This window comes from Aspergillus caelatus (genome assembly GCF_009193585.1).
Source record: "Aspergillus caelatus strain CBS 763.97 unplaced genomic scaffold BDV27scaffold_28, whole genome shotgun sequence".
In the NCBI taxonomy this organism is placed as follows: Eukaryota; Fungi; Ascomycota; class Eurotiomycetes; order Eurotiales; family Aspergillaceae; genus Aspergillus; species Aspergillus caelatus.
Genome location: NW_022475291.1, coordinates 153774 through 170190, shown reverse-complemented (window position 1 = coordinate 170190; position 16417 = coordinate 153774). Strand labels below are relative to the sequence as shown.

At 47.9% G+C, this 16417-nt stretch overlaps 5 protein-coding genes across 5 annotated transcripts; 3 read left to right on the top strand and 2 right to left on the bottom strand.

The window, feature by feature from the left end:
- Positions 1-1353: 1353 nt before the first annotated feature.
- BDV27DRAFT_142377 (lignocellulolytic auxiliary activity family 9 protein) lies at positions 1354-2337 on the top strand (the record flags this gene model as incomplete). Its single annotated transcript, XM_032069946.1, has 1 exon — positions 1354-2337. The coding sequence occupies one exon, from the start codon at positions 1354-1356 to the stop codon at positions 2335-2337; it is 984 nt and encodes a 327-aa protein (XP_031931075.1).
- An 851-nt stretch (positions 2338-3188) lies between these two features.
- Positions 3189-5694, bottom strand: BDV27DRAFT_123078 (GMC family oxidoreductase). Its single transcript, XM_032065784.1, has 6 exons — positions 5411-5694; positions 5222-5341; positions 4953-5169; positions 4358-4894; positions 3706-4309; positions 3189-3657 (listed from the first exon to the last, which is right to left on the bottom strand). The coding sequence occupies exons 1-6, from the start codon at positions 5452-5454 to the stop codon at positions 3419-3421; spliced, it is 1761 nt and encodes a 586-aa protein (XP_031931074.1). The 5' UTR covers positions 5455-5694; the 3' UTR covers positions 3189-3418.
- A 1241-nt stretch (positions 5695-6935) lies between these two features.
- On the top strand, positions 6936-9003 carry BDV27DRAFT_57897 (uncharacterized protein). Its single transcript, XM_032076998.1, has 8 exons — positions 6936-7582; positions 7637-7664; positions 7720-7891; positions 7946-8082; positions 8143-8197; positions 8246-8311; positions 8367-8496; positions 8571-9003. Exons 1-8 carry the CDS (start codon positions 7424-7426, stop codon positions 8925-8927), a joined length of 1104 nt encoding a protein of 367 aa, XP_031931073.1. The 5' UTR covers positions 6936-7423; the 3' UTR covers positions 8928-9003.
- A 1109-nt stretch (positions 9004-10112) lies between these two features.
- BDV27DRAFT_123070 (putative amino acid permease (Can1)) lies at positions 10113-12381 on the top strand. Its single transcript, XM_032065783.1, has 3 exons — positions 10113-10508; positions 10567-10692; positions 10747-12381. The coding sequence occupies exons 1-3, from the start codon at positions 10280-10282 to the stop codon at positions 12084-12086; spliced, it is 1695 nt and encodes a 564-aa protein (XP_031931072.1). The 5' UTR covers positions 10113-10279; the 3' UTR covers positions 12087-12381.
- Positions 12382-12428: 47 nt separating this feature from the next.
- Positions 12429-14153, bottom strand: BDV27DRAFT_168758 (putative MFS monocarboxylate transporter). Its single transcript, XM_032074855.1, has 4 exons — positions 13893-14153; positions 13737-13834; positions 13421-13681; positions 12429-13340 (listed from the first exon to the last, which is right to left on the bottom strand). The coding sequence occupies exons 1-4, from the start codon at positions 14083-14085 to the stop codon at positions 12552-12554; spliced, it is 1341 nt and encodes a 446-aa protein (XP_031931071.1). The 5' UTR covers positions 14086-14153; the 3' UTR covers positions 12429-12551.
- Between the last annotated feature and the right edge of the window lie 2264 nt (positions 14154-16417).

Below are 16417 nucleotides of genomic sequence, written 5' to 3'. Positions count from 1 at the left end.
GTACATAGAGGAAGACCGAATACTGCTGCTAGCGATGCACAAACGCGTGAAACTGCAGGCTAGGTTTGCAGCTGCGCCGGTCCTCTTGAGTCAGAACGGAGTGAAGAAGGTTCAACGAAATCCAGGGTCTCAGGGAAAAATCCACAATACGAATCGAATTGTGTGGAATGATCCTCATAAGACAAAGTGGATCCACCTCTTGCCTGTGAATCTCTCACTGAGCAGACTTCTAGTTATGACTCGGCAGTTGACAAATTAAGAACGATCCGATGGCTATAGGACGGCGGTTTCATGTTTTCTGACAAGATCACTAATCTTCTTCGCTCCACCTATCTAGACTAGATTCGGAAACCCCACTAGCCCTACATACTCCGGAGTAAACTCGCTTCTAACTTTAACTTGCGACTCAGATCAATGGAAGGGGCTGCGACGCTTCGTCCAACAAGGCTCCAATGTGGAAATGACACCGTTCCTCTCCATCTGGCAATTGAATACTGACGAAACCCCTCTGTTTCTACTCGTGCATGTGCCTGGTACCTACCTGGTCTTGGTAGAAACAGCTAGATGGGCAACGCTTTGCTGATTTAGGTGGGTAATCGGTTTGCCACCTCGGCGCTCATACTTGAACAGGAGGACCCCTCCTTCAATCTGCTCGTAATCTGTCCGTGATTGCTCTTCGAGTGGATATAGTCTTGTACACCTAGTGTGAGCTGAGTTGTAGATATATCAAAACCACCAGAATAGTTGGTGACCTATTCCACTGTACATCCAATATTCATGCTTGCGGTACAGCAGGCTGGCTTTAGCCGTGTGTACCTATCTCGCTAGACAACTCCATGCCTTGAAAGGAAGGTCATTACCCTTCCACATGTGGGGCAATAGCTAATAGCTACATAGTAGTGGATCTACCCATGTCGTTACGAATCGCAAATTGCTCATTGGCAGAGCGCCTCGCACATAGGTCACTGGAATCTAGACATCATGCTGTACGGGTCTAGGGGTTTAGTCTAGGGGTCCCGAGCTACAAGGAGGGCTTGGCTCTTGACGCCTAGGTAAAACGCCACGGCACAGTTCGTATAAGATTCTCTCATTCTTTGGTCTGGTAACTGCCACCAGGGCTACATTAATATGAAACGGGAGGTTTTACTTCAATTTCGCTCTTTCGACCCCTCTTCAAGCTGGGAGAACTATTTAAGCCATGGGCTACCAGCAAGATCATGTTGGCGTTTCAATATCAACTCTTTCATTCTTCTCATTGCTCCTTTTTTTTTTTTTTAATTCACTCCCTTTCTTTCTTAACCCACAAACTAGACGTTTGTTTTCCTTTCATTACTTTTTTTTCTTTTGTCCAAGATGAAGCTAAACCTTGCCTCTCTCTGTTTTCTTGCGAGTATTGCCCCGCTGGTTTCGGGTCATTATGTGTTTTCGAAGTTGATTGTCGACGGAAAGACAACCAAGGATTTTGAATACATCCGCGAGAATAGCAATGGGTACCAACCAACACTGGCTTCTGAAATTGTGAGCAACGACTTCCGTTGCAACAAAGGTTCCATGGACTCTGCTGCCAAGACAAAGGTCTACACGGTTGCTCCGGGCGCAGAGATCGGTTTTCAACTCGCCTATGGTGCTTCGATGAAGCACCCCGGTCCTCTGCAAATTTACATGTCCAAAGCACCCGGCGACGTCAAAGACTACGACGGATCAGGCGACTGGTTCAAGGTATATCAGGAAGGTATTTGCAAAGACATTTCCAATGGCTTGGAGGATACCGATTGGTGCACTTGGGGCAAGGATACTGCGTCCTTCAAGATCCCCGAGAATACTCCACCCGGTCAATACCTTGTCCGTGTTGAGCACATTGGCCTTCATCGCGGCTTCAGTGGTAATTCCGAGTTCTACTTCACGTGCGCTCAAATCGAAGTCACCGGTTCTGGGTCTGGCGTTCCGGGCCCCTTGGTCAAGATCCCCGGAGTATACAAGCCTGAAGATCCCAACATCCACTTCAACATCTACTACCCGACCCCAACTTCTTACGACCTCCCCGGCCCCTCTGTCTGGTCTGGCGGCGTCTCGGATTCCTCTCCTTCTATTTCCGCCCCTCCGGTCAATAACGCCGCCGCCGCTTCCTCTGTAGCCCCCACGACTCTCGTGACACTCTCCAAGACTTTCAGTACCCCTGCGGCAACGTCCTCCGCTGCCCCTACCTCGTCCGCTCCATCAAATGGTACTATCAAGAAATACTATCAATGTGGTGGCCAGGGTTGGACTGGATCAGGATCGTGTGAAGCTGGTACTACCTGCCGCGAGTGGAACCCTTGGTACTTCCAGTGTGTCTAGGCCGAACTAGAGCACTATCTATTGCTGTGATGCGGGTAACCAACTTCGTCTTCATATATAATCGCTCATGGCTTATCTATTAAACCATTCAGATATTGTATTTGATAACAGCTCTGCTCCTGAAACAATAATCTGAAACTTTTAATCATTTTTTCCCCCGGTATTAGAGGAGTAAACCTAGAAATATTAAGGTTATCAATGAGCCGTGGTAGCAGAATATCTGATCATCTATGATAGGATGGGAATTGTAGGGCTCTGGGGAGAGTAGTATCGAAGTAAGGAACGTACATAAACTCTATCTCAAGGTGGTCCCCTATGGTCGTTTCTCGTAAAATATGGAGGTTTATTCAATGACCGTTAGAATAGTCGCCCTGTCGGGAGGTATCATCGTCACGACCGACCGTCCTGTTCTACACTTACATCGTTTCGCCAAGCACACAAAGTCGTGAGAGGCTACATGCGAGCTGTTTCGGTCCCATTTACCTAAAAAGCCACTACTTGATCTTTGGTTCATCAGATACGACTATGATGCAAAACGCCAAATATGTAATTCTTATGGTTTATTTTAGCTTGAGTATAAATCATAGAAGAACAACTACCAATACAGAACTAAACAACTACATCAATCTGTACAGAGCACAAACCCTCCATACAGTATCAAAATGAAGTTATCAGGCATACTACCCAGCATCCTGCTCCCCCTAGCCGGGATAAGCTATCTCATCCACCACCAAGAGAAGCGCCTCTTTCGTCTACCTCTCCCTCCTCCAGACAGGGGGATATTCTGTAGATATCTACCGAGTTGTAGGTGAGTTAGTAGTTCTGTAATTTCTAGGTATAGGTTAGGGACGTCTTATGCTTATTCCTGTTGAAAATTGTTGTCAATGTCACAAACTATATACATAATATCGTTTAATCAAAAACCCAGAGGCAAGCAAAGTCTGCTGTACTAGGATCAACTGATCCAAGCTTTCACTTATATACTTCGCTAGGTAATGCGACATGCATTCATGATGAAGCACCTTGATCTTCCAATGCCAAGGCTCGATAATTTCATAACTTAAAGCCGTAATCGCCACAGTTACATACGACTTAAGATCCGTTCCCCTGATGAGCCAGACCAGGTCTCCTTGATATAATCGGCACACCGTTCCCCAATTCCATATGCTGGCATCTGGGTATGTCCACCATGCAAGGTAGGCATCACACTACAGTCCGCAACACGCAATCCAGCAACTCCCTTGACCCTGAGCTTATTATCTAGGACAGCAAGGGGGTTGTCGTCCTTGCCCATCGCACACGTTCCGGAGGCGTGATAGCCTGATTACGTTAGCATAGCATTTGGACGAGGACTACGGACAAACTTACAGGTGGTGGCATGTTCTTTGACATATGGAATCCACTCCTCCCGAGTCGTATAGGTATGATGGGTCAGATTGGAAGGCCAGGACCCCTTGACGATATCTTTAGTTCCAGCCCCTTTCATGACAACCTCATTTCCAAAGCGGCATGCCTCGGTCAGCACCAACAGGTCCATCGGATCAGCCAGGTAGTTGCAGTCAACGATAGGGTTTTCCAGGGGATCCTTAGATTTCAAGGTAACGGTACCACGAGATTTCGGAGCAAAAAGCTCTGCAATCATCGAGAACGCATGTTTGTGGTCGACGGGGAATTGGTCATACTGTTTGGGTCCGCCGTAGCACTCGGTGGTGAAGAACTCGATATTAGGTTGTTTAGGCGTCAGGCCCATTGGGTCACGGCCAGGTTCGCGAGGAGCGTCTCGCCACAGTGGTTCGTCCTTAAGACGCTCGTCCAGGCGGGCGAAGGCAAAGGCGCCGAAAGGAAATGTTGATAGAAATCCGGTCTTGTGTTCTTTCCATTGTGCGTATGTCTTTTCCATGTTATCGTCGTGGTAAACATGCCAGTCAGTTGTCAGGCCTGCCCTTTCGGTTTCGTAGAACATGAATACAATCTGATTGGGTTAGTATCCCTCCGGATTGTCAGCGAACATGGGGCTCACCAAATGATCCATCAGGTTTTTACCCACACCAGGCAGGTCAACCTTGCAAGGAATGTCGAACTTTTCCAATTCCTCCCGTGCCCCGATTCCAGATCGCATAAGCACGGCAGGGCTGCAGTAAGCACCACTGGAAATGACAACCTCCTTTCTCGCGTGGAAAGTGCGCGTGGTCCCATCGGCTAATCTGGTCACGGCACCTGTCGCCCGGAGCCCAGCTGCACTTTCTTCCAACACGATGCGGTCGACTGTAGTATCGGTTTGAATAGTAACGTTGGATCGGTTGTAATCGTTGGTTATAAAATCCCCGCCCGTAGTACGGATACCTTTGTACACGGTACGAGGTGCATGACCGCATCCGTGGGCGACGTCGCCGGTGCTAAACATATCATGATGTAGAGGCATTCCTTGCGAAACGAGAGAGTCTATGAGAAGGTTCGAGATTGGGGCAAGATCGTGAGGCTCAGTGTGCAGAGGGCCATTGTAACCATGACTCTGGGGGTCGGCTTGGAACCAGTCTTTGGGATGGAATGTTTCCGACTATTATAGCATCCTGTTAGGCATGGTCTGAAGTTCCATAACCCCGAGAAGAATATACCTTTCTCATTGCGGCGAAGAATTCCTCTCCACTCCATCCTTCTAGTTCCCAATCATCGTAATCTTGCTTGCTACCTCTCACACACAGTGTACCGTTGCATCCGCTGCAGCCTCCCAAAAAGCGGCCTCGGCTCAGTTTCACCTGTCGGTTATCGACTCCTTTCATAGGTGGTGTGACTATATTCCAATCTGTTTCCGAGTCAAAGTTATTTGACCATCTGCGACACACTTAGTGAGTGAGACGGGCGGACGTAGATTTGGGGTTCATACCCTCCCGTCATATGTACGTTTTCCAGATCTTTGTTATGTTGACCAGCCTCAAGTACTAGCACCGTAACATCTGGATCTTCGGCGAGACGACCCGCGACAACGCATCCTGCTGTACCACCTCTATCCGGTTGGTATATCAGTGCCCACTCACATCTAACTATTTCTTCAATTACTGCACCCCGCACTTACCCGCAAATAATGTAGTCGTAAACATCTTCCGAAGTGCTACCCATGATGGCAACCTAATGTTATGTGAGGAAGAGCGAGTGATAGATGACAAAGAAATTTGTGAAAGGAATTTGGAGGGTCACTAAGGCTGCTTGTGTGTCATGTCGACATGCTCCCCTTTTATAAACACAGATGTAGCTGTGTCTTCTCAGTGGTGTGAGCGGAATCAGCTCCATGGGCACATCCCCACTTTGCAGGCACAGGCCTGTTACCCCTACATTCCGATGCAAGTGGCCAGCCTAGAAAAAAAAAAAAAAAAAAAAAAGAGGGGAGCAAAGTAGTCAGACATTCAGCTAACTATACTGTGACTAGCTTGGCTCTAAATCCTAGAGGGGATTTCAGCTATTGATAAACAGACCGGTCGCTGAAGGAAGAGTTAGTCTACAGACCATTGAGCAATGATATTCGGACATTGCTGGATATGATCCGTGCAGTGCGACTCCACGGCTATTTAAGGTAGTTGTATCGCCATTCTCTAAGCCTAGACCAGAAACAAAGCCATTGTGATTCGCTGTAGGTAAGAACTTATTTAGTAGCGTTGCAGTCGAATCGTAAGTCGAGAATTAATTCCACAAGTGAAAGGGTGGGCCAAGACGCCACTAAGCCCGCACCATGGATGATCTGAAGGCAATCCCTACCAGCAGTGCGTAATTTATGCAAGCCGATTCGTGTCGCGTACTGAGATGTTCCTTCCTTGGGTACGGTTTTTTCTGCAGGCGGTTGCTTATCCATGGATGGCGTACGTGCATACCTCCATTAATGCGATCCGTAAGCCCCTCAGTTCGGGGGGAGAGGTTTTGATCTTTGATATTGTAGACCAGATATCAAGCGATCAACACTAGGAAAACGGGTCTGCGGGCTCCAAAATGGCTCCCTCTTCAGCCCCGACACGGACACGATGTCTACCTCCACTTTTACCCGCTATTCTCCCACTAGCAGAACGCACACGGCCTGGTAGAAATTATCTCAAAACTAAATTCGGAAAAAGCTCTGAGAGCGAATCAAACCTAATACCCCAAAAAGTGTGGGGCAAGGATGTGAGAGTTCCTATACTCCACATCCTCTTGGGTCAAGTGTGTTACCTATCATACTGTACTCCTAATGAGCTTGCCTTAAAATAATAACCCTAACCTCTTTCTTGAACCTATCATCACTCCAGGTCCTTGGCGTATGGGGTAAAGCTCTGTAAAATGCTTCTCAGTACCAAGAGATAATTGGTTTCCAGAAGAACAGGTTCCCCAACAATTTATCTCGGATTTTGCGAAGCTTTAGAGTTATTCTGGCCCGAAGGCAAATGGGTCGTATTCCCTGTCATGCAGGACGTTGAAGCACCCTTAAACCCAAACTATCGATTCTGGCGTACGCATCCTTGTCAGGGGCGCTCGCCACCCTACCCCGAATGGTCTAATAAAACCCGGCATTATGGTACATAGTGATTGTGAATTGGGATCGTCGTGAATCCTAGTAGCTTCGCCGACCCTCAAATCCCAACCAGATCCCGATGTCCAGACAAAGTTGACACGGTAGAAGAGCCCACTCGACATCCACAGGGTAAACCCCCTATCGGGATCCATACCCTGACAGTTGGGATCCAGTTCGAAAACCTTGTTCAAGGTGTGCTGCCTGCTTACCCCGTACACGAGGAACAAGCTAGCCGATCAAGTCTCTCTGGGTCACATTTCTTTTTTCGATACTTCAACTGTTGCTCCTCGCCAGAAATCGGTTAGCTATCCTGACTAGATCCTGGAGGAAATAAATAAAACTTTAACTCCTATTCAAGACATACCCGCAGAATGAAAGTGGCTGCTGATGATCCGTTCTTGGAAACAGTATACCCATAAACTCCCCATGACTTTAACTGTTGACCTTTATCTGGGCCATGCTTCTTTTCATGCATGATTCTTATGTGGAAATTTGGAAACTGAATAGTACCTTCCACAGCCTTGCTTCACTCCGCCACACATTCCCTCCACGATGGCCCATGCCACCCCCTTCCAAAAAGAAGCATGGACGGAATACGGCATAGGCGTGATTATCATATTACTCCGTGTTTTCGCACGTTTTAGAGTGGTCGGAGTCAAGAACTGGCAAGGAGATGACTACTTCACGTTTGTAGTTCTCGCCTTCTGGACTGTAAAATCTTCCTTTACCCCGAGTCTCACAGCATGACACTCTAACAGACGCCAGGCAGAACTAACCATGTTGGAACTGATCGGTAGGCTCTTCTATCTTCTCAAGTTCTAGAAAACGCCTAATCTGTTTCTCCACAGGCCAATATGGCACCAATATCGGACTTGATGATGCTCAAAGGGCCTCGCTGACCCCCGAGCAAACCGAGATTCTCGCCCGTGGTTCCAAGTGTCTTCTCGCCGGCTGGACTTGTTACGTGACCCTGATCTGGTCACTGAAAGCCTGCATGCTGTTTTTCTACAACCGCCTTACGTAAGGGCTCCACGAAGTCCACCAAGTCAGCTACCCAACTGACCATATTTCTAGGCTGGGCCTTGTCCAACAAAAGCTCGTCAAATTTAATGCCGTGCTTTGCGCAAGCACATACATTGCCGTTATCCTGACTATCTTTCTCCACTGTCGTCCACTGGAAAAGAACTGGCAGGTTTATCCAGATCCTGGTCGTAAGTACACCCTCACATTGTCCTTTAGACAAAGCATCCATAACTAACTCTTATGTTCAGTCAACTGCTCTGCTGACTATGTGAACTATATCGTAATCGCGGTGACCAATGTCTCGTGCGTAACCCCCTACCTACTACCAGATTCCATGCTAATATACCACAGAACAGACGCAATTCTCGTGTGCATTCCCATTCCCTTATTAGCTAAAGTGCGACTCGCATTGCGTCGGTAAGTATACTAAAACGCAAACACAATGAACCAGTTCTAACCAGACAACGCATAGAAAGCTGATTATCGGAGTTCTCCTATGTGGCGGTGTCTTCGTCATGATCGCAACGCTCCTCCGCTGTATTCTCTCCCTGCAGAGTATCAACAGCATCAACACCAGTACCATCTGGGCTATTCGCGAAACGGTACGTCGCAGACATCCACCTCTCTTTGCTAGATTACTTTGGGAAGGACATTGGGTTCGCTAATAAGTAGCCAGTTCGTCGGTATCATCGCCGTCAACGCTCCCTGCATCAAACCGCTCTTCAGCACCTCGACCTGGCTCGGGTCCTCGGAAGACCAGTACTCATCCTCGCGAAAGAAGGGTAGCTACAGTTTATCAGTTTTCGGGAAGTCGAAGCCTAGTCAGTTGGAGTCGACGAAGAGTACGAAGGTGGGCGGGCGATCCAGTGATGAGTTCATCCTACATGGCGCGGGAACTCGTACTTTTGTCAACGATGGGCAGACAGGGCGGTCCGAGAGCCTGTCAGATGAGGAGGCGGGAGGGCACCCAATGGGGGGCATTCAGGTTACCACGATGTATGAGATTCGGAGGGATGGGTCTCGACATGAGTGATTGAGTTTTGTATTATCGGTCTACCGACTTTAATGTATGCTTTGGGTGGCTGGCTGGGCGGTCTTTGTGAGTGTGGGTTTTTTTTTTTTTTTTTTTTTTTGGAAAGAAAATTTTTTACTACTATAGTTACGATAACATTAAGTGAAATAGAAGCTATACCCGGAACACTGACATTCATTTGACAAATTCTGGGGATTAGATATACGGGGTAGGGCATCAGTACACGAGTCCTTTATTTAGATTTGGATAGGACGGAAGTTAATTCGCAAAGTACGGGGAACAGGAGCCAAGATGACGATTCACATATGACCCATCGGAATCTGGGGACAATGAGGTGCCCGCCAAGAATGTCATTTCTTTGACATGACTTGTCGTTGGATGTCAGGTTTAGGGCCACAAAGATACCTCCATCAATAGTTGTCCATTTCTTTTGTCCCATGTGACTTATCAGCATGTGACTGATAAGAGATCCTGATCGTTGAACCAGGGAGCCATGCCGCATGAGGACTAGGGTCGGACACCAACCGACACTAAGCGCAAACAGTTCTTTTTCGACCATTTTTGCCATCCAAAGGAGGGGCAAACCTGCAAAACAATACTGTGACTAGTTCTTGCCCTAAGTAACAAAGGGGGGCGAATACCGCCATGAATTCTCCTTAGTCGCCACCCAGGAGATGTCCTGTTGGTGTTTGCCTTTGTTACCAGTTGAAAGCCCTGCATAAGTTGTTAACTCAATTTTTATCTAAACTTGAGGGGTCCGAGGTCTTGGCACTGATAGATACGGTTGAGACCCACCGCGCACGCGATGGCCTCACGGTGGTGATTAAAGTTCTCAATGACATTGCATTGAAGATTCTTGGGGTGAGAAAATGCTCTGTACTAAAGAAGGCTTCAATCCATGTCATGAAGGTGAAAATATCGGCATTGGCTTCCGCTAAGCTCGCTGGTTGTGTTGCAATGACACCACTGACGAAGGCCACTTTCCGCTCTCATCGGCTGGCCGTTCGATTTTACATAATGGCTCGGCGCCTTCCGGCCAGTGAAAAGTCTGCGAGTGGATCTCTTTGCGGAGTCTTATTCCAGTTTGGCTCGATGAATTTTTCTAGTCGCAGCCGGAAAAGAAAAAGAAAGAGAGAAAAAAAAATTGAAAATGAAAAAAAAATAAAATAAAATAAAATAATAAATCCCAACCGTATGACTACGTAGTATCTGTTCGGAAAAGCTTTCTCTTTCTTTGACTCAGATCATCGAACTCGTGCATGCACGTAACCGCGTCCCAATCCCCTCACTCTCACCTTTCCTGTGACAAGTCACCTTTTCCTGTCCAATACACAACATAATATACGGCCGGGATGGCCATTGACGAAGTCACCCCTGCGCCGCAGGTGACGGAAACCGCTTCTGGAAACGACGGTGACAAGATTAGCACCAAGACGGGCGCGAACCCTCTGAGCAAGTTCGGCAAGAAGAAGGATGGCAACGGAAATGAAGATGTGGAGAAGGATGGAATTGGAGGGGATACGCCGCCGCATGACTTACAGCGCAAGCTGAAGAGCAGACATTTGCAGATGATTGCTATCGGTCAGTCAGGATCTAATATACAAGGTGATTGGAACTGTGGGTTTTAACCATGACGCAGGTGGTACAATTGGAACGGGTTTGTTCATCAGTAGTGGAACAGCCATCGCACACTCCGGTCCGGCGGGTGCCCTCATCGCCTATATCTTCGTTGGTTCTATTGTGTTCTCGGTCATGTCCTCACTTGGTAAGTCTTTGTTGTCTTGAGATGAGATATGTGCGGGGTACTAATTCATTGCAGGTGAGGTCGCAACGTATCTTCCGATCTCCGGTTCTTTCACCTCCTACACTGCACGACTCGTCGATCCCAGTCTGGGTTGCGCGATGGGTTGGATTTATTGGTTTAACTGGGCTTCGACATACGCCGTGGAACTGACTGCTACCGGTCTGATTGTTCAGTATTGGGACGATAAACTGTCGGTAGCCATCTTCATCGCCATCTTCTGGGTAGTGATCACACTTCTCAATTTCCTTCCGGTTGGATTCTATGGAGAGATCGAGTTCTGGTTTTCGATGATCAAAGTGCTCACGGTCCTGGGATTCATGATCTTCGCTATCTGCATTGATGCTGGTGTGGGAAAGCAGGGTTACCTTGGATTCAGCACGTGGAAGGATCCCGGAGCATTTGCTCCGTATCTGATCGACGCGTCAAATCCGGTTTCCAAGTTCGTCGGTTTCTGGGCCGTGCTTGTACAGGCTGGTTTCTCCTATCAAGGTACCGAGCTGGTTGGTGTCGCGGCTGGTGAGACAGAGAATCCGGAGAAGACCGTTCCCTCGGCCATCCGCAAGACTTTCATCCGTATCCTCGTTTTCTTTGTCCTGACCATCTTCTTCATGGGCTTGCTGGTCCCTTACGACAACCCCAACCTGATCACCGACTCGAGCGACGCCTCCGCCTCCCCTATGGTCATCGCCGCGAAGCTCGCCGGCGTGAAGGTTCTTCCCAGTTTGATCAACGCCGTCCTCCTGACCGTCGTCCTCTCGGCTGCCAACTCCAACGTCTACAGTGGCAGTCGTGTCCTCCTCGGTCTGGCTCAGGAAAAGTTCGCGCCTCCAATCTTCGGTTGGGTCACTCACCGTGGTGTGCCCTATATTAGCGTCGGCTTCACGGCCGCCTTCGGGCTTCTCGGGTTCATGAACGTCTCCGAGTCCGGTGGAAAGGTCTTCAACTGGCTGGTCAATATCTCCAGTGTGGCTGGATTCATCTGTTGGACTTCCATCAGTCTGAGTCACTTGGCTTTCATGCGTGCCCTGAAGGCGCGCGACATCTCTCGTGATACCTTACCCTACAAAGCCGCCTTCCAACCCTACCTGACGTGGTACGGACTGTTCTTCAGCGTCCTGATCATTCTGACCCAAGGATTCACGGCCTGGATCCCTACCTTCAACGTCTCCGATTTCTTCGTCGCGTACATCTGCGTGATCATCTTCGTGGTCCTGTACCTCGGCCACAAGATTCTCTACCGCACCAGTTTTGTACACCCGCTAGAGGCAGACTTGCAATCGGGCCGGCTCCAGAATTACTCTTGGGAAACGGCGAGACCGAAGACGTGGCAGGAGAGGCTTCGCGAGAGTCTATAAATTAGTATAATACCGCGCGGTTTGCGGTGTAATTCACATCAAGAGGCTGGCATGGCAGCTGTGCGTGCATAGAAGAAAGCTGCAACTCCGGGCCCGCTCGGAGGTACAGATATTCCGTGGAAGCGTCTTTTACATTCCCCATTTTACATATAGCAACAGTGGAGTTTCGGGTGTTTGGGTGCATATATTTGATGATTAGTATGTGATCATGTGATCATGTGTATAGTGTTCTTATCCATATATGATAGACAGGAGATAGTTATTGAATAATCATACATATAACAAGCATCGTGCATAAAATCATTCAGTACCAGAGAAAAAAAAAAAAAATCATGCCCGCTACAACGCCCATCTCACTTTTGTTATCCTCACTCTTCCTACCACAGATACCAATCTACATACAACCCTCATCTAACACAACCAATGGAACTATAAACCCACAGCTATCGAAGAAGGAAATTCAATTCAAATCCACCTCAAAGCCCTCGCCACAACCGACACCCCACCAAGAAGACCAGTAACACCAGTAAGCACCACCAAAATCCCATACTCCGTCCCATAAGCGCCCCAAGCCTGACCCTCCCACAACCTCGTCTTCAACAACGCCTCACTCAACGGCCCACTAATCACATTCCCGATGCCCCGACCAGTCTCCATAAACGCGAAAACCATACTCACATCCGCAGACGGATGACTCTTCCCAACCTCCGACGAAGTCGCGGCCCACGAGGACGAAAAACTCCCCCCGGTACAGCCGTAGACGATACTAAACAGATAAAGCGGCGCGAGATGCACACTCATCCCCCACAGCAGGAATGTGGAGAATATCGCCCCCACAGTAGAAATGAGGATACATTTCGTGACGTGGTACCGATCCGCCAGCCATCCGATCAAGATGCAGCCGAACATGTTGGAGATGTTGAACACTGTTATTGTGGATGATGCTTCGAGACCCTTTGCGCCGAGGAGTCCTGCGTAGCTGGGGAGGAATATCTGGGGCAGGAAGAAGCCTAGGGATTGGATTATGTTGCCGGCTTGGTAGATTAGGTAGGTGCGGTTGCGATGGAAGCTGAGGTCGAGTTGGTGCAGGTTGGTTGTTCTTCGGGGGACGCGCGGTTTGTGGAAGAGCATGAAGGGCGCGGCGAGGAGGAAGATTGCTACTGAGCAGATTCGGAGGGTCGTTTGCCAGCCGTAGGTGTCCAGGAGGGATTGGAGGATTAGGGGGAAGATTATGCCGGTTAAACCTGAGCCGCTCTGTTTGGTTGTTTAGGTGTCAGTGTTGGGGTTATTGGATAAATGGATGCAAGATGGAGAGGTAGGGGTGTATGGTTTACCCAGACTATGCCGAAGGCGAGACTTTTCTTTTTGACGAACCAGTCCGGCATGAAGAGAATTGATGGGGCGTAGGCGAAGCAGCCCGCTGTGCCGTATGCGATACCTTGTGACAGGATCAAGTGCGTGACACTTGTGGAGAATGAGCTCAGGGCTAGGGAAAGCGATAGGACTACGAATGCTATCGAGGATGCCCATCGTTGCAGTCTAGGGAGAGCTATCAAGATGGCCATCACGATTGGGGATAGCAAGTACGCCATGCCCTATTGCTGTTAGCAGGTCATCATATGCCCATGGGACGGGATACTCTTTACTGACCATTGCACAGGTCCCTATCGCAGCTATAGCATGGGATCCTTGGAATGCCGGGTCATTTCGATAGTAATTTTGAAATACACCGAAACAGGCGGCGAACCCTAACCATAGTGCTCGTCGTCAGATGCTATCGTACCATGTCAGACGTGGTTAACTCACCCCATACGGTGCCTTCCACCACAAAGCATGCCGCTAGGAAAAGCCATGCGTGGATTCCTCCATCTACTGGAGGTAGCTTAGGATCGTGGTATTCGCACTCTAAGTCAAAGGTCTGGGAGGATTCCGTTGGGGATGGAATACTCGGCTCTTTGCAGTGAACCTGCGGGGCCTTTTCAGTATCCTTACCCTCCATTTTGTGATACTACCGATGGAAGAGCAGAATTAGGGGTCACCTCGGGTGGGTTGAAAGATAGAGCCAACACGGGATATGGTTGTACAAATAGGAGTGTTCTCCATGATTAGTCCTCTCCCATGCGAATTCGCTTCTGAATATAGGCTGAGCTGTGAAATAAGACAAACAGGTTCATCCCTTGGGGATAGGTAATCCTATAGATGCGTTGGTATGCAGGACGGACATTTATTTACCAAGTCAGTAACAAAGTTGTCGATCATTGCGATTCTAATGTCCGAGGAATGCTTTTTACCTATTTTGGAAGTGATGACTTTCCAGCATACGATGCTATACGTGCAAGCTCGTGTGACAGAATCATATTTCCATAGCTTATTGTTCCATATGTCATAAGGCAGCATACGCTTGCTTCCACTTGAGCCCTTAGTGCCCAATGCAATCCAGGCTACATATAGAATAAGTGGTGAGTTGAGGGTGTCACGCGCTGAGCTTGCCCTTGTTGATCTTCAGTATACCTTGCCTCGGAATTCCTACCTGCTAATTTTAGGTGGGGAAAGCTACTGCAGGCCCGAGGATATGGACACAGTCGGGGTCTTGAACTACGTCAAAGGCACTTTATGGGCAGCAAAACGCGCGGCCATCTCTTTTATAGACATGTAAACAGGATATAGTCTTTGCCTGATACATACTTGAATTGATATTTGTAATTGAAACAATATCACCAACGTGAGGAAGTAGGGTAGAAGGTAGACCGACGTCATACGGTTCAAAGCTCCCGGCATGCTGGCTAGAGTATCCCAACGGTGGGTTATGGGAGATCATTTTCGGAATGCTGCCTGACACATCACTGTGTCTGAGCACTATTCAACCAAGAGATTACCAAGAACTTGAACATATATCTCCTACTACAGCTAGAACATCAGTATGTGTGGAATTGTCACAGTATCTATCATTGAGGATAACATCAGACTTGACATCACAATAATAAAAATCGAGAGCCTTGTGTTGTGCAAGGTAACGCAAGCTTTTGAGAGCTTCGTCACCCTTCTCTGTAGCTATTTCAAGCCAGATCATGACGGATTTAGCTTGTGCGTACATTTTTAGCATGAATAAAATTTCTATCTAATTCTTATTACCCTGGTGGGCACACGTTACATCTACCCAATCTATCATTTCGAGTGGTTCGTCTCGAAGGTACCATAGGGCTTCATGGGGTTTCTCTGAAACAGGACAAGTACAGTTGCTCAGGATAATTGACCAGACTTTACATCACTACCTCATACGTGCAAAAGGGCCTCATAAAGATGCTTGTGGTTTGTTTCTAATAGAGCGTAGTCGAAAAGCTGGCTTATGATTGACGAACCCTTGTCTTCATCTAGCAACGATTTATGCGGACAATATTCGGCTCCTGTGGAATCACAGTTATCAAATGAAATAATACACGGTCCCATAAGGACTGCCTTGGTGTGGAAATGGATTATGATCTCCTTGGGTCACGATGAGCACTTGGGGGGAGTTGTATTGAACTTTCCAACATGTACAGATACAATAACTGGGTAGATTTCTCAGCAGTAATCTTGTCACCGGGCAACCCCTTTGGTTGTTTAACATCAGATTTAGTTTGTAGAAAGCCGATTAATCGTATGATATCTCTTCAGACTGTGATGTCTGTATCTTCGTAGACTTCTTTCAGCAAAGTCCAGGGATAATCGAGTATTACTTCTTCGGTTATATTATCAACCATCTTAAACTTGAGTGAATACTTCTATATGATCATGTGGTTAATATACTTCGACATAAACTCTTCCTATCCAGTTAGTGGAAGAAGATAAGTTGATCCGGCCGCTGCTGTCACTGAGGAACTGTACAATGCAGAAAGTGCTTGAGATATATATAAAGTAGTGGATGAACAACCAAAGTCCCCCGTAGCGGGCGCATGCTTTTGATTTGAGCTTTCAATAGCTTGGTTGATCCCTGGTGCCGAGGCATAGTGTCGGGAAAGAGTATCAGCCAATGTCCATATGATCAAACAAACTACGCAACTACTGATAGTCGGATGAGATATAAAACCTAAACCAATGCATATCCAATATGCCGTGCACGAAAAACAAAACACCACATAACCGGATATTTAACTCGTACAACTGATATAGACTAAAGGGCTATTTATCCTGCTGGACTGTCTAATGTATCTTATACTGAGCGCTACCGGGTTCGATACTACGCCTTCTTCTCCAAGCAGTCGGTATACCGACCAAATTGATGAAAAAGGGGGTTGTTCGCGTCTATCGGGGGTAGTGTAAGCCCGATGACACTGTGGGGCAAGGCATGCGCA

Coding starts and splice junctions, on each gene's coding strand:
- BDV27DRAFT_123070 (XM_032065783.1), top strand. CDS start 10,280: ATGGCCATTGACGAAGTCACCCCTGCGCCGCAGGTGACGGAAACCGCT. Junction 10,509..10,566: donor TTTGCAGATGATTGCTATCG/GTCAGTCAGGAT, acceptor ACCATGACGCAG/GTGGTACAATTGGAACGGGT. Junction 10,693..10,746: donor CTCGGTCATGTCCTCACTTG/GTAAGTCTTTGT, acceptor AATTCATTGCAG/GTGAGGTCGCAACGTATCTT.
- BDV27DRAFT_168758 (XM_032074855.1), bottom strand. CDS start 14,085: ATGGAGGGTAAGGATACTGAAAAGGCCCCGCAGGTTCACTGCAAAGAG. Junction 13,835..13,892: donor GGTGGAAGGCACCGTATGGG/GTGAGTTAACCA, acceptor CACTATGGTTAG/GGTTCGCCGCCTGTTTCGGT. Junction 13,341..13,420: donor TCGCCTTCGGCATAGTCTGG/GTAAACCATACA, acceptor ACAACCAAACAG/AGCGGCTCAGGTTTAACCGG.
- BDV27DRAFT_57897 (XM_032076998.1), top strand. CDS start 7,424: ATGGCCCATGCCACCCCCTTCCAAAAAGAAGCATGGACGGAATACGGC. Junction 7,583..7,636: donor TAGTTCTCGCCTTCTGGACT/GTAAAATCTTCC, acceptor AACAGACGCCAG/GCAGAACTAACCATGTTGGA. Junction 7,665..7,719: donor AACCATGTTGGAACTGATCG/GTAGGCTCTTCT, acceptor GTTTCTCCACAG/GCCAATATGGCACCAATATC.
- BDV27DRAFT_123078 (XM_032065784.1), bottom strand. CDS start 5,454: ATGGGTAGCACTTCGGAAGATGTTTACGACTACATTATTTGCGG. Junction 5,170..5,221: donor AACGTACATATGACGGGAGG/GTATGAACCCCA, acceptor AGTGTGTCGCAG/ATGGTCAAATAACTTTGACT. Junction 4,310..4,357: donor AAAACCTGATGGATCATTTG/GTGAGCCCCATG, acceptor TAACCCAATCAG/ATTGTATTCATGTTCTACGA.